The sequence below is a fragment of the Dermacentor andersoni genome, chromosome 6 (genome assembly GCF_023375885.2).
Source record: "Dermacentor andersoni chromosome 6, qqDerAnde1_hic_scaffold, whole genome shotgun sequence".
NCBI lineage: Eukaryota > Metazoa > Arthropoda > Arachnida > Ixodida > Ixodidae > Dermacentor > Dermacentor andersoni.
In genome coordinates, this window is record NC_092819.1 from 9,017,295 (window position 1) to 9,032,553 (window position 15,259).

The following is a 15,259-nucleotide window of genomic DNA, read 5'->3' on the forward strand; positions in this document are numbered from 1 at the left end:
GTTTCAGCTTGCACGGGCAAGCATGAACACATCACGCTCAATGACCGCGGACAGTCGCTGTCAAAACGCTGGCGTGAAAAAGCGCGGCAGCAGCAGCGAGCGAAGTGACCTTCGTGCTGTGTATCGCTTCAATGCAAACTGAACGGCGAGAACGAAGCACGCACAAAGGTATGAGCCGCCGTCGCACCTAAACCATGGGGCGGAAACTTCCCCTTGGGACGTACACTCCTCCCTTGGGACACTCGGTCGCATGCCGTTGCGCGGCGGCAGTGTCGCTTCTACCATTGGCGGTTGCCGGATATCCAACTGGAAAGAATTCGCAAACAAAACAATGCCTCCATGACGTCACTGATGAGGTCGGAGGGTAGAGGGAGAAGGCGCGCCGCCGGGAGGAGGAGACTTGCCGTGAAAGCCGCGAAACCCTCATTTTCCACTTCGCCTGCAAGCGGGCTGTGTCAACACCACCTAGACGAGAGAAGGCCTGAGCGCTCGTCGAGTGACGTCACGGAGAAGAGGCCGGCGGCGTGCTTGGGGATACGGGTTCAATGAAGGGATCGCGCCCTTATGGGCAACGTTAACCAGTGCGCAGTTACTGTTTTTTTAGGCGTAGTTGAGCAGATGGCCCGCAGAGAACAGAGGTTCTTCCAAGATTATTTTATTTATGCAAAACTATTTACGCGCTGCATTATTAAGCAGCGCGTAAAAGATGAAAGATGAAATTGTTCAACCTTAGGATTGAGAACGAATTTCGGGTAAATCATGACAGGGAGCATGGCCTATATTGAAAAGTCACAGTGCTGCCCTCTTCTTCAGAGTAGCTTCTTTGCCTTGATTTCTCGTCGGCGTCAAAGAGTTTGCCGTTCATGCGACCACAAAAGTTCTTCAACAAAATCTTAGCACTGCACCATAACACATATCCCACGACAACTTCACTGGTGTGCCCTTCTTCACATTCGGGACACTGCAACTATTTACAAAGAAACAGCTGCCTTATTCCGCAGAATTCCAGAGAGAAGTGGTTCTTGTGGGAAAGGAGGAAAGGCTGGCACTACCTTCTGCAACCCATTAATCCGATCTCCGCCACCCTGCTGGCGCTGAGCCGTGCGCCCGCAGAATTCCAGCTTTTCTCTTCTTTGCCTCGTAGCAATTGCCGTTCGTAGCAATTGCCTTTGTAGCAATTGCTGCGAACGAACGGGTGAATGTCTGATTTTCCCTTTATTCTTTGCCTTAGCATTGGCACCCAATATTCTGTCATTTATTTTGAGGAAACATGAACGCATAATTTTTCCGCCCCGATTTGTAATTGCTCCAGCAATTGGGCACGCAGCACTTATTAGGCATATCCTGGCATGAACGTAATCCACATTCCGGGGAAATGAAGGCTTGCCGGACACAACCGCAATCGCAGCACAAGCGCAGAGACTACATGCACGGTTCACGTCCAGAAAAAAAGCGCGCTCGGAAGCATGTCCAAGCATGCCAGGACTTTTCTAACCCAGAAGATATCCGAGAAGCGGCAGGGTTCCCGGAACTAATCGAATTGTTATCGCCGTCGCCGCCCACTCGGTCTTCCGTGTCTCATTTTCAACACAGGTGCGCCGCTCGTAGCTTCGTAGGATGCTGCACGGAACTTCTATGTGGGTCTCTTTTACGTGACGTAGCTCAAGGGGAGAGGGTACAGCCAGAAGGCCTTAAGTTTTCTAGAGGGTGTTGGCTGTGTTCGTGTTCTCTTGCAGGTCCGCTGGCCGCGCGGCGACATTGGCCAAATCGCGGAGCAGAATCCGCTGGAGTGTGCCGTGCTTACTAAGCGCTTTTTTTTTCTGCCGCGTTTACATTGGAAGCTACTATTCATTTTTGAAAGCATTGGGACAGCGCTTGTACACACCAGTGTCAAGCAATAATAATGAAAAATATTTATATAGCAAACTGCCGTTAACTACCAATATTCGCAGGTAACATATATTACAGTTTGTCATTTCGTGAAAGTAGTCGCTTTGAAATTCCTAACTTGTGGTTAAGTTTAGGGCTGCAGTTAAACTAGGTCACAGATATAGTAGGGGCTAGTATAAAGAAAGTAAGTTCCTGGCACCATCAATCGTTAATTTTATTCGCGTGTTGTCAAGTGGATCAACTAAAGCTGGCCGACTTCTCAGTCAGCCAAAACTCAACACAAGTTGAACTTTCTTGTTTTTATTCCCACATTCCGTACTGGAAAAAGACTGGGCTCCGGGCAGTGAGAAAGCGTAAATCTGCAGAAAGAATTTTCATTCACACCTGAAATTTGTACATAAAGACCGAACACAGATTCCAGAAGATACAAACCAATGCAAAGATTAACCATCACTGGCTGGTCACACGGAACTTTACTATCACGTATATAATGACGGCGACACATTTTGTGGCTTAGAGAAAGAAGGTAGAGTACGATATTTGTATTTCATTGACGGTTTGAGAAGCAGGTACCCATAGAATTTTGAACTGGCTGCATGCATCTGCAGGAACAGGAAGTAGCCTATAATTGCTCTAATTATTTGAACTACATGCCGAATGAGGAGGCATATTTCTATAGCGCTTACAAGCCCATATAACCTACCTGTCGTCATACTTTGCGTCATATTCATATATACAGAAAAGCACGGTGAGTATTAGGACACTGTTCTAACACAACAGCAACGCGAGGAACCGACAATTCACACACAAAAAAAGCACTTAATAGCGCTCGTCATCGCAAGGCGGTTAACCAGTTCGCACTTAACTAGCATTACACTTGTATTACTTAACTAACTAGCATTACCCTATACTTGTATAACTGGTATCATTAAATACATCTTTGCCGGCAAAACAAATAACATTGCGCCTCGCCTATACTACAGGTGCTCAAAAACTTCCACACACCGAAGCTGTGTCTAAAGCAAGGTAACGGAGCGTATGGTACCATATACGCTCCAAAATTAACAGAAAATAGAGAGCTTCAACATTCTTGAGTACAATATCTTAGTGATGGTGCATCGAAACACAATAAGAAATCGCGTGCGTACGTCCTTTTGCCGTCATTGCTCTTGAAATTCGATAAAGCATCACGACTATTTATATTTCTTTAATCTTAGCCGGTTGTGTCGACAAAGTAAAGAGTGCACAAAATGTATAGCACTACAAACACGCACTCAAGCCCTTCAGTACAAGTATTTCACCGACAGCAGATGGGCTACCGTCATGACGAATGGGTCGAACGACACTGCTCCTATGTCAGTCCACTGAGGCTTGCACAGAACTGGTTTACACATGCAAAATGAATAACTCGTCAGAAAATAAATCGAAATACTCGTGCTTACCAGCTGTCATTAGCAAACCTAAAAAACTTCGAAGAACTGGAATTCCCGGCGTTAGAACAGCACAGAGCCGCGCAACACATGCGATGGCCCGATTTAGCTATCTTCGTCTAATGCTTGGTTGACCTGGTTCCCTGCGTCTTCCGTTCGTTGCGCGCCTGATCGAGCTTCTCTATCTTATCTGTCCAATCTTCATACTTGGGGCGACAACTGAAGCAGATGACCAAGCGCGATCCGACTTTTGATATTGCTGATCGAGTGGCAAGGGTGAGCGGAGGTAAGCTCGACGGACGCACGAAGACAACCACTTCCCGCGCTTCGCTCCATTTAAAATTCACAAAAAGAGAAATAAAAAAAGTTAGGACATTCGGCAACCGCTTGGAGCGTGCATGTTCCTTGAGACCGAAACTAGCATTCGCCTTCCGGTGGTTGCCTAAACTCAGCCCCCGACTCATAGAGTTTCTCACTATAACACCTAGAGGAAAATCTGGCGCCACCGTCTGTGGGAGTTATATGGTCTATATACCGTGCCGTCATGGGAATGACGGTATATGTGTCTGCGAGGCTCGTGTTGGCTGGTGTTGTACGAGGCTTCGTCTAAAACGTGGATATGGCTACACAAATAACGCGTTCTCAAAGTAAAATCTTCATAAAATGTTTCAATTCACGCACATTACATCCTTACTTACCTACAATGCATGACGAAGCGAACAAAAGCAAGAACAGACGACAAACTGTTTCGAAGCGATCGCGAACCTTGTCGTCTGTCCTCCAACTTTAGCGGCCCGCAGATACTTTTTACGTAACATATAATCGTACACGCAATAACAAGTTCTCATAGTTAAACAAAACATGTTTTTGCGTAATAATAAAACCAAACAGCTTTCCACGTGCTGTTTTAGTAGAAAATGAATCATTGCGACAGACGGAACGGTGCTTGCCAAGCGCGTCTTCAAGGCGTCCTGTCTACCCGAGAACGATGCCAATCCGAAGTCACAATATACCGGCATTCCCATGCATACCACAGCGCAGCAGCGCCAGATTTCCCTCTAGGCAATGTAGTGAGAAACTCTATGCCCCGACTCAGATCACTTTCAAGATAGGGTGCGCGCGGCCGCGCAAAGCGCAGCGGCTGCCGCAGTGCAACACCTCCCCCGTCCCCCCCTCTCTACCCTCTCCCACCCGGCTCCATGCGCGCGACTGAAGACGGCGCGTTTCCTGCCCGCTTTCCTCTCTTGCACTCCCGAGACTTAGCCGCGATCATCGGCTGCCCTCGTGCGCTTCCACTCGCACCTATAGCATGCGTAGCTTTGTAGCTTCTTTATAGCTTTGTAACTTCTTTGTAGCTTCGTGCTACAAGTCCTGTGGATGGCAATGTTTCCCTTTCAACATGCATACAATTTTCCCCATTTATGAAATTTTCTCCACCTTGCAGGCTTCATCCACGCTGATTTTCCCAGTGTGCCTGTTCTTCATGCAGATCAACTGCATCCCACTTCATTCCCAGACCGACGCACAGCCGGAAGGTTCAACTGTGGTCTTTACGCTCTCAAGAGCAGGCTGCACTTCAGCTTTTAGCAGAACGCTTACGGTCCACTCCGCGCAGGCATTATGCGGCAAATGAGGTGCGCGGGCGAACAACGTTGGTGGCGATAGCGAGAGACAACAACACGCAACACCCCTGCGCTGCCAGGCTGCTTGTATCTACTGGCCTTGGCTGCGTGTCGTGCGGTAAGGGCGTATCGACAACGATAGCCTGCGCGCTTTTCATCTGTGTGCGTGATCCCGTGTACCCGGATCGCGGAATGCAGTGTCAAAGACAAGGCAAAGTGTGTGAAGTAACATCCAGAATAATTCGTTTCCTCGAACTCCCGACACTGTATGGCAGAATGGCACAACATATATACGGCCCACCGAACATTTATGAAGCGCTTGTGCCGCAACCAGTTCCTTGACATACATGTTGAAAAAAACGACAGTTTTCGTCGACATACACAATGCATGCGATGAACCGTTGACAGCGTCAAGTTCACTAAAACAAAACTTATGGCAGTTGGCGACATTTTGATGCGCGCACATAAAAAAGAAAGCGCATATAGACGTATAGTCCCCAACTATACGGGGTGATCATTTTTAGGTTTTACAGAACTTTAAAAATTGCCTGTTGCAGATTACATAAATGTAGTCCTTTGAGCTTGATTATTCAGGCAGGCAGACATTATTAGCATAAGAAACTGAAACACGTATTCAACTATTTAACAAAAGTTCACTAATTAACTTCTTTATTACTTTACAGCACATATTGCAATTTACGAATTGTAGCCAGTGCGGTTACAAAGCGTGTATCCACTTCGAACGAATTTCCAGGATGACGCCACTTCGGAGATATGTGCCATTTAAGTCGCCGTAAACATACATTGTTGTTACACTTACTTTTTTAACCGAATGCTCCTTTATGTATTGAAGCACAAAAGTAACTTGAACGCCTATCTATTTTGTTCCGCACATTGGGAAAGAATATATCAAAACTACTACCATCCTGGAAATTAATTTCAATTGGATCCGTCTGGCATGGTTACGCGCCTTCGAAGGCGCGCACTTATATATGTCATCCGCTCTCAAAGTAAGATGAGCCCCTCACCGGCTACAACTCGTAAATTGCGACATGTACGGTAAAGTAATTAATTAAGAAGTTAGTGAATTTTCATTAATTATTTGTTTGCGTGTTTCGACTTGTCGTGCTAGTAACGTTCGCTTTTTCGAATAATCCAGCTCAAGGGCAAAAATGATGCTATCTGCCATTGGCGATTTTCAAAATTCAGTAGAACTTTAGAAAAAATCACCACACCATATAGGCAACGCCTACAGCGCCTTGTCGTTGAATCGAAGCCCCGCTCTCCCGGCGGTTTCGACTGCAGGCGGTCGCGCCTGGGATCCGATATGCGCTTAGTTATCCCGCTTTTCAAGCTTGATAAACATGTGCCCACGCGGCAGCGCGTCTGAAGGAAACGTCAATCGGGATTATTTAGATCCAGTAAAAATGGCGCCAGCAATGTCGCTCGAGGCTTTGCGCTAGGCTGATACAAACAACATGCCCGATATTCAATAACTCTCTTAAAGAGGTCGTAACAAAGCGACTAAGATTCGGAGGGCCGATTTCCTTACAAGCTCCTAGATCCAGTCTCTATATTATGGGCATCCTGATGCAGACCTATATTTAGACATCTCGTACATTCTAACAGTGAAAGTCGTAATGTTTTCTGTCCGTGTCATAACTACGCATCAGGTAACGATTAGTTTTTAATATGAAAGTAAACGTTCCCGCAAGTGAAAAGAAAGCACAATACCGTGTCTCCGCAATATGTAGAAAAAGCTTTTGCCAAACTTGTAACAACGTTTCAAGTCATGCGATGATGAGAAACAGAGATATTGCCTGTTTGTCGACCCTTTCTCGGCGAAGTCGGAAAACGGCCACTGCACAGTCCAGCTGAAGCTCACTGACTTGCAGTGTTGCCGGAGCTAAAAGGCATTCTCCAGGTGTAGCCCATCATTCGGCTTTGTCTTGAAAAGACAAAACCAATGATCTTGACAAGAACCAATACGCAAACATAGTTAATAATGTCTTAAAATTGGTCTGCCCCTTCGGCAGCGCTTACGTTTGTGGGCAGACGCTCTCCGATGAACAGGAACTGCCTGGGTCTTCAATGATCGACGCGACATTAGGAAGCCGGCTGAACGTAGTAACGAGTGCAAAGGCACCAAACACAGGCTGGCTTTCCGCAAACAAAAAGATGCAACGTCTCCCATTAAAGTGCGGCCTGTATACGTTCCGAGAGGAGCCTTTTTTGGCTCTCGCTGATTTTGAGTTGTGCAGCTTTGCTTTGGTGTGCAAGTTTTGGTCGAAAAAGAGCGCTAAATCCCACGAATTAACTCGGTACCTCATGACATCCAAACGGTGACTTGAGGCATACACTCTAGTAGAATCCTCTTGTGCAATAATGGAATAAGCGAGAATTTCTCTTAGCTTCAGCTTAATTCAAACTAACGGCGCGCGTGAACCCTTGCGCATCAGCTCGTACCAACCAGCGGCAGCCTCCGGCACACGGCGCCAGGCCACCGCCGTGGATGTTGTTTTGAAGCGACCCAATTAATTTCGGTTCTTTTCGCCCTTCGTCACTGGGCCGGATGCCAGGACATCGCCATTATTTCCGAGATTAGCCACTCGCCACGACGGATGATAAATGAAGGAGTGAAAAGTGAAAATGAATCGTTACATAATACGGCTTCAGATCACCAAGTAAATCTCCATCTTATAGGCCCAGCCGCCCTTTGGCCGGGATCATCTTTAAGCTTTATGGAATATTTATAAATCGCCCGTGGCAGATAGCATAATCCTTATCCTTGAGGTGGGTTATTCGAAGAGGCGGACATCACCAGCACAACAAATAGAAACACACATTCAGCTAGTTATCTAAAATTCGCTAATTAACTTATTAATCGCTTTAAGGCACATACTGCAAGTCATTAATTGTAGCCGGTGAGTTTTCAAGGCTTATCCACTTAGAATGAATTTACAGAATGACGCCAGTTCGGAGATATGCGCCATCAAACTCGCAGTAAGAATGTACTGTTGATCCGCTTACTTTTTCAACAAAGTGCTCTTTTGCGCATTGAAGCACAAAAGTAACTGGAACGCCCATGTATTTCGTCCCACACTTTGGGAAATATTAATATCACACTCCGTAGTAGGGGTATTATATAATGGATGGGTATATAACGTGTACAGAAAGGTGTTACCACAGATTCAAATCGATATGAACATTGTTACAACTTGAACAAATTGTGATGAGCAGGTGATGCCAGTGACTTTTTGAGGAAGGGCATTCAAGGTCTTTAGATTCTCAGCAGAAAAACGAGGCTGAAGATGTATTTGTGCGCGAGAGTGGTTGTGCTACCTGCAGGGGATGGAGGGACAATATATGGTAGGTGATTAAGCGTCGAATAGTAGACGGTGGTCTACCGACACATTGAATTATTCTATACCTGGCTGTCAACTCTGTTGACAGTTCTCCACTCCGTGTCCATGCTTCTGACGTAGTACAGGTATTTGTGTAGGTTAGCCCACAGCTTATTACTTTTTATCCCTGTCCCTGAGTCTGTCTTCAAAGCTAATTTCCCTCTGCGATTTAAGAAGAGGTCCAACCCAAGTCACTCTCCGCTGCCCCATTTGGGGTTTTCCCGTTCCGCCCACCATCTAGCTTGCAACCTCGACCTTATCTCAAAGCAGCGATTGGCATTTGCGAACGTTAGTGCTGGCACTATTACTTCCTTCCTTCCTTCCTCAGATTTATTATACCCCCAAAGTTTTTAACAACTCTACGTTCTTTTTAAGTACGTTCCGCTTCCCCTTAATTTTCAGATTTTACTTGTGGGTGTTTAAGTTTTATGTATACGCCGAGGTGTTTATATTGCTTGACAACGGATATGCCTTGCTGTTGAACTGACACCACGTGGTTACTCACTCCTCCATTAAATATCATAATTCCCGATTTCTATGTGCTAAACTTAAGGCTTAGACGTGTCGCTTCATTGCCACAAGTATTCGCAACTCCGCTAGTAGCACTATGTCATCCGCATACATCAGCCCAGGAACCCTCTGATGCACAATCTGCCTGTTACAGGTGTATGATAAAGCAAAACTTGATTTACTCCTAATTTAGTACTTTCCAGTCGCCTTTTTATGCCCTTAACCTGAAGCATGAAACGCAATGGAGACAGAGACAATCCTTGCTTCAGCCTTCAGTGAATTTCCACTAGCTCTATGCATTTTCAGCCTTCCCATACGATTGGTACTCGATTTTTCCTACATATCTTCCTCGACGCTTCACGAAATCGTCATCTACGCTTTCGTTTTTGAGAATGTGCGTTGCTTTAGGCTCCCTTAGCATCTAGAAAAATACACTGTACCATAAAGGTACAGTGTACTCTGTGCTAATAAAATATTTATGCACTGAGTAAGTGCAATGGTATCCTCTAAACGTCTGCCTGTAGATGCTGTAGTTCTCCCAATATGTCATTTTTCTCCACCCACTTCGACAGCTTTAATCTTATGGCTTGCATTGTTATTCTATATACCACCGATGCTTCTTTAACTGGTGTGTACGAGTTCGTTTTATTAGTATCACATTTGCCTTTATACACGAAGTTCGTCCGGCTTTCACGCCACCCAGTCAAAATTTCCTTTGTCTTAATACCTTGCTGTGTGGCTCTAGTTCTCTGTGCGTTGCATTTTATACCAAGCAGATCGATCAACTGTACTGTAATTTCAAAGGGCCCTGCTGCAGTGTTATTTCTTGTTTGCATATATCTTTTTTTCTTTCCAGATGAAGTTTTCAACTTTACCTTTTTGTGCTATCAGGCTTCTCTATTGATGGATCTGTCTGAGCTTGGACTACACTTTCTTTTTTGTCGAATTTATCACTAATCACCTCCATCACGTACAGCAACGCGTCGTCCATTTCGAAAATGGGAAGCTTGCGAATGTCCAGTTCGTGCTCCTAGTGCGCTCGCATGGTTTCAGAACCTTTCTAGTGTGCCTAATCTCTTTCGCAAATGTCCTGCACCCAACGTTCCCCTGTACATTTAATTTTCTCTTTCACTAGTATCCCCGCCAGCTCTTTCTTTTCTAGGTGCTGGTTCCATCTAAGCAATACTTCTTTGTAATTCCAACTTTCTCGTCTCTCTATGATCCCTAAACACTTGCTTACGCTCTTCTATAGCTTGTTTCATTTCCTTGTTCCACCATTTTCGTAGTTTCCTCTTTCCACTCCAGCAATTTATGAGTCATGTTTGTCTTTATCTCCCGCTGCATGACATATACAAACTCCTTGTAACCACAGACCACTCTAGGAAAGGCATTCCTTTGTATGCTTATTGCGATCTCTGTTACTTGCTTTTTGATTATTTTCTGATATCTTGCTGCTGTTGCTTCCTGTTTTTCGTGAATATTTTCCCCAAAACTTAGAATGATGCGTTTGAGAAAGTAAAAGCAGCGCCCTCGGGGACCCGATCCCGTTGACAGCTCGTTTTGACACACACGTGCACATTGCACATAGCATCGCCTAAAAAGATAGCCTAAAAACCGCTTTCGTGCTTAGCCATAGTACAAGAAAGATGGATAAACGCTTTAAAGCACGAAATGAAACAAAAGGAATATTCACAATTAAAGGATCTCCAGAGCTGCATAAGCTGTCGTTGCGACTTCTCCGCACTTGGATCGATACTGCGGATTATTATTAATCCGCAACGTTATTTGTCACTTAGAAGAACCTGTGCAGCTGTTCGCGCTTGCTACACCTCTAAACGAGACGCAGATACGCGCGCAGTCTTCGTTGTGGCGCAAAAACAAAAACAAAACCACACTTAAAGAAGCGCATTTTATTTTCCTCTTCCAAACTAGAGGGAGGTTGTCGTCCTAAGAGGAGAGCGCGTGCGAAGTTGCTTGTGTGGCATTGCTTTCACACTGTGCAGCTGCCACAGCGAGAGAAAGAGAGAGGCGATTATGAAGAGGGCGTCCATTGACGCTATCAAACGGAAGGGGCGAGTCGGCATTCGTCGAGGTGAGAGGGACTCCAGCCAAACCAGTGGCCAGTCGTACCCAACAACCTTCCCTTGCCCGGCCAGACCGCTTCGCTGGTCGAGAAGGGCGTCGCAGGTGGAGATCACCGCCATGGTGGAGAGGAGGAAAGGAACCACAAAATGCCGCCTCGAGCCGTGCTGCGCAGCTAAAAAGCGGACCCCAACCACCGAACGCCGCCCAGTTCACTCCCCACTTCCCCGTCGGCTTGGCACACAGTTCTCGAAGGACACCCATAGAGTCGCCCAAGATGTGCAGAAAACAGCTTACGTTGATGGCTATACTAGTCGTCACGGCCAGGGCGTTACCTATAGCTGACCCTAAGACGGACGGCATCGCGCCCATAAACATCCAAACCCCCATTATGCCGGAGAAGACCGCCATCCATTCCGCAGAGAAGACGCCGATCATCTCTGAAACAATACCATCCACCTACGCTGACGGCGGAGCCGCTGTCGTCAATAAGGAAACCGGAAAGGATGTTCAAGTTGAACCAAAGCCCTACAAGACATCCGAAGTGGATTCGGCAAAGGCCGTGAGCGGAGGAGCGGTTCCCGACGTGGAGCCGGTTGGTGTCCCGGCCGCCGACGGGGTCAGCAGCTCCTTTCGCAGCGAGATCGGTGAAGCAGCGCCCACGCAGAAGGTCGAGCCCGAGAAGGCGCCGACTCTGTCAGTCGGAGACATCGGCACCAATGACCCACTCGAGGGCCCAAACCAGCACAAGGTCGAAGGGGTGCTGGATACTGAAGGCCTTGGCGCCACTGTCCAGGATAAGGTCGAAGGGGCCAAGCCGTACGAGGTGAAAACAGAAACCACCGTCGTGGAGGAAGGCGTTGCGGTAGAGGACGAGACCACCAGGGACGAGAAGGTTCCGGAAGGCGTCGAGCAGTACGGCTCTGTGCTCGAGTTCAGCAAGTATGACACCAACAGCGACGGAGTCATCGATGTCGATGAGTGGAGCATCATACATGGCGGTCACGAGAAAATTACTGGCCAGTTTCACGCCGCCGACATCAATGGTAAGTCACTAAGGCGAGCCTAGTTATCGGAATGAAAATATCTAAGACTCACGAACACTGTCCATACAGTCGGTGTGGACTTAAGGGGAAAAAAGAACTTGGTGCGAAAACACGAACAAATACAAGAACCGCATATAAGACTTTGCATGTTTATTTTTACCTGTACCTGTGCGTTTATATTTTTCATAACGCGTCGAATATGCCACAGTCTGTAAAATGTGCTTACATTATAGCTCTAGCCTGCCCGCGACCTCTAAGAAGAGTTAATTATTCGACGTTCTAGCGAAGTATGAGAATCCTAATTTCTGATATAATAGCGGATACAAAAACCAAACGGACTGATAGAACGAAACACGCAACGAACAAATTTACAATTAAATTATGGGGATTTACGTGCCAAAGCCACTTTCTGATTATGAGGCACGCCGTAGTGAAGGACTCCGGAATTTTCGACCACCTGGGGATCTTTTAACGTTCACCTATATCTAAGTGCACGGGTGTTTTCGCATTTGGCTCGCATCGAAATGCAGCCGCCATGGCCGGGATTCGATCCCGCGACCTCGTGCTCAGCAGCCAAAACACGCAAGGAACACTGAATCTTAAAAATTCGTCAATTTGTAATTTGCCCTCGATCCAAATAACTCAGTAACTGTGCTAGCGCTCAAATTAGTTATAAATCTCAGTCGGCAGCATTTGCTTGACAAGACACTATGACTAATATGGGTACGCGGAAATTCACTATTCTTGTGACATCGACAAAAAAGAAAGTCGGAAAAGCTCTTCATTCAACTTCCGTACCAACCAAGAGACAGCACGTTTAGACATCTCGCCTTGTCACCGTGATTCGAAAGTGCCACTTTCACTTAGCAGTAGCCCTTCAAACACGAGTTCTGCTCGAATGAAAGCACATTCAGTGCCGTGGCACAGTATCCCGTTATGTCTTTCCTCTTTTGCTCACTCAGTGCTACTTGGGAGTTCGGTCATGACACAGTATGCGAAGCGTACACGGTGCGACTACGCGTGCAGTGGTGCGTGTCATAGTAAGACCGGATTCCCAGTCCGCTACCACGCTAGCGCCAAAAGTACCCGCTAAGCCTCATGTGCAACGATCTTCAACAGTTTCTTAGCCAACAGCTTGACTGGTCTTGCCTTCCCTTTTAGGTGACAAGCAGCTTGAGCATACTGAGTTCCAAGGCGCCAGCTGGTATCACGATGGCGACCAGTCGGCCGACATTGCCCGAGACGCGCTGATGCTGGCCATCGCCGAGCAGGCCGCCACAGCAGGGGGCGAGCACAATCACGCCATGGGCGCTGCAATAATGCCTTCCACCGAGTTCCGGTACATCGTGGACGACGCCGAGAGCAGTGCGCAGAGCGTGCCGGTGATCCCGGCGGAGCCCGCGGACGTCGTCGTCGTTCCCGAGAAGCCGGCCGTGCCTAGTGCGAACGTAGACGCGGCCGCCGTGAAGGTCAGCGACGTTCCAACTACGGCCGTTCCTCCCAAGGATGTCGTTAACACTGTCAAGCCCGTCGCGACCAAGAAGGAAAAGACGGAAGTGCCCCAGGTTACGGAGGTGGTCAAAGATGTCCAGCGAACGGACAAAGTGGAAAGCCCCGATACGACGACTCCGGAGGATCCCGCTGTGGTCGCAGAAAAGAAGCACGGCGAAGTGGCACCCCTGATCTGACGTGCTTCCGCGCTGGAGGTAACCAAGCACCACACGCACTCTGAAAGCTGAAAAAAAAACGTCTTCTACGTCAGGTCAGAAAGACCGCTTCTTGGCGCTTCGTGTTAATGTCATTACGTGCACCTCTCGCCGAGGACTGCTACTTCGCCAGCAGTGAGCTGGGACACAACACAGCTTTCTTCCGGCATTTTCATACGCGGTTCGCTTAATTTATTGCTCCTGTCTGAACGCCGCTTTCGTGAAGGGATGCTGCAAGTCTTCAGTCGCTTTTGCTCTTTTCTTCTTTTGTGGGTGCTCTTGCTGCGGATTTTATGCATTCTGTGTTAAAGGTGATAGGGCTGATGGACAAATGTCAACGGACCATGTTGCACCTTGTTTTTTTTTTTTAATCATTGATTTTACAAAAAATAAACGACGTCACAAGCTCTAACGACGGATACCTTTTTTCGGTTGTCGTGTACTTCCCTTTGCTACGCAGTATTTGGAACACACAGGAAGTTAACAAGATCGATTTGTTTTATTCTTGACACCAAATAGTATCGGTGATAAAAATAAATTGCAATTTTCATAGAAATATCATAAAACTAAGCGTGGATACGAGTAGATGAAAAACAGTACGAAGCTCATTGGATCAATACACGAGGATTGCTTTCTTTATTTCTACCATCTCAACTTAGGTTGCAGCGTTGCTGCAAGATGCCTTTCTTTAAACAATTTTTGTAGCGTGCAGGCTACAGAATTCAGGTCCACCTCTCGGCCCTTCCTGCAAATAAGTTCTCTCTGTGTGTGTCTAATGAATATGAGCCGAGTCCACCCCTGATCGTGAGCCTTACTGGAAAGATTTCAAAATAGAGAAAACAAAGTTAGTGGAAGCTTTCGGCCAAAGGCACAGAGGAATTTGGGTTTTTTGAGTAAGCAAAGCCAGTTGGTGCGCCATTTCCGAAATCCCTGATATTTCAATGGAGCAGCAAGCTATGTCAAAGAAGAAAACTTGAAGTAACCTTGACGAGATTGCCCTGTCGTATTCTGTTACACGTACAGATCTGGCCCAGCGATCTCACCTCCGTGCCCTTTCCACAATGAGCACGAATCCGTATACACCGTTTTCTATGGTCCTGCCGTGCGCTGTCGTCTTTAACAGAACTCTCAAAATTACTTCGCGCCGACTTTACCTCAAGGCTGTTCCTGCACTCGTTCCTTCGCCGCGTCTGCGATTACAGCCATGATAATGTTGATTGATGCTATAGCCCTATATCACTGACTTTGCTAAGTTCGTTTCTTTTTTAATTTATTTGCATTCCTGTTTAGAAACCTCTGATCTTCCCATCTTTCTTTTTTCAACTCTCACGATAGCGAACTGACACTTCCCGATGGCTAAAAAAACCAAAGCCCCTTTCTTATACAAAGCTGTTTGAACGTGAAGTTTTCCCCCAATGCAAACTGAATCAAAGTCCTAAGCCAACGAACACGCAACGAACCCAAGAAATGCTGAGCGACCCGATGGTATCCATACGTGATTTGATTGCTTGTTTAGGATTGTACTTTTTGAACGTGGAAGATGAATCAAGACGCATTTCGTTAAGCTGC

The 15,259-nt window shown here is 46.7% G+C and overlaps 1 protein-coding gene across 1 annotated transcript; it reads left to right on the top strand.

Moving 5' to 3' along the window:
• Positions 1 to 11,118: 11,118 nt before the first annotated feature.
• LOC126521521 (uncharacterized) lies at positions 11,119 to 14,102 on the top strand. The gene is made up of 2 exons (XM_050170227.3): positions 11,119 to 11,984; positions 13,146 to 14,102. Exons 1-2 carry the CDS (start codon positions 11,216 to 11,218, stop codon positions 13,670 to 13,672), a joined length of 1,296 nt encoding a protein of 431 aa, XP_050026184.1. The 5' UTR covers positions 11,119 to 11,215; the 3' UTR covers positions 13,673 to 14,102.
• The last annotated feature ends 1,157 nt before the right edge of the window (positions 14,103 to 15,259 follow it).

Coding starts and splice junctions, on each gene's coding strand:
- LOC126521521 (XM_050170227.3), top strand. CDS start 11,216: ATGTGCAGAAAACAGCTTACGTTGATGGCTATACTAGTCGTCACGGCC. Junction 11,985..13,145: donor TCACGCCGCCGACATCAATG/GTAAGTCACTAA, acceptor CTTCCCTTTTAG/GTGACAAGCAGCTTGAGCAT.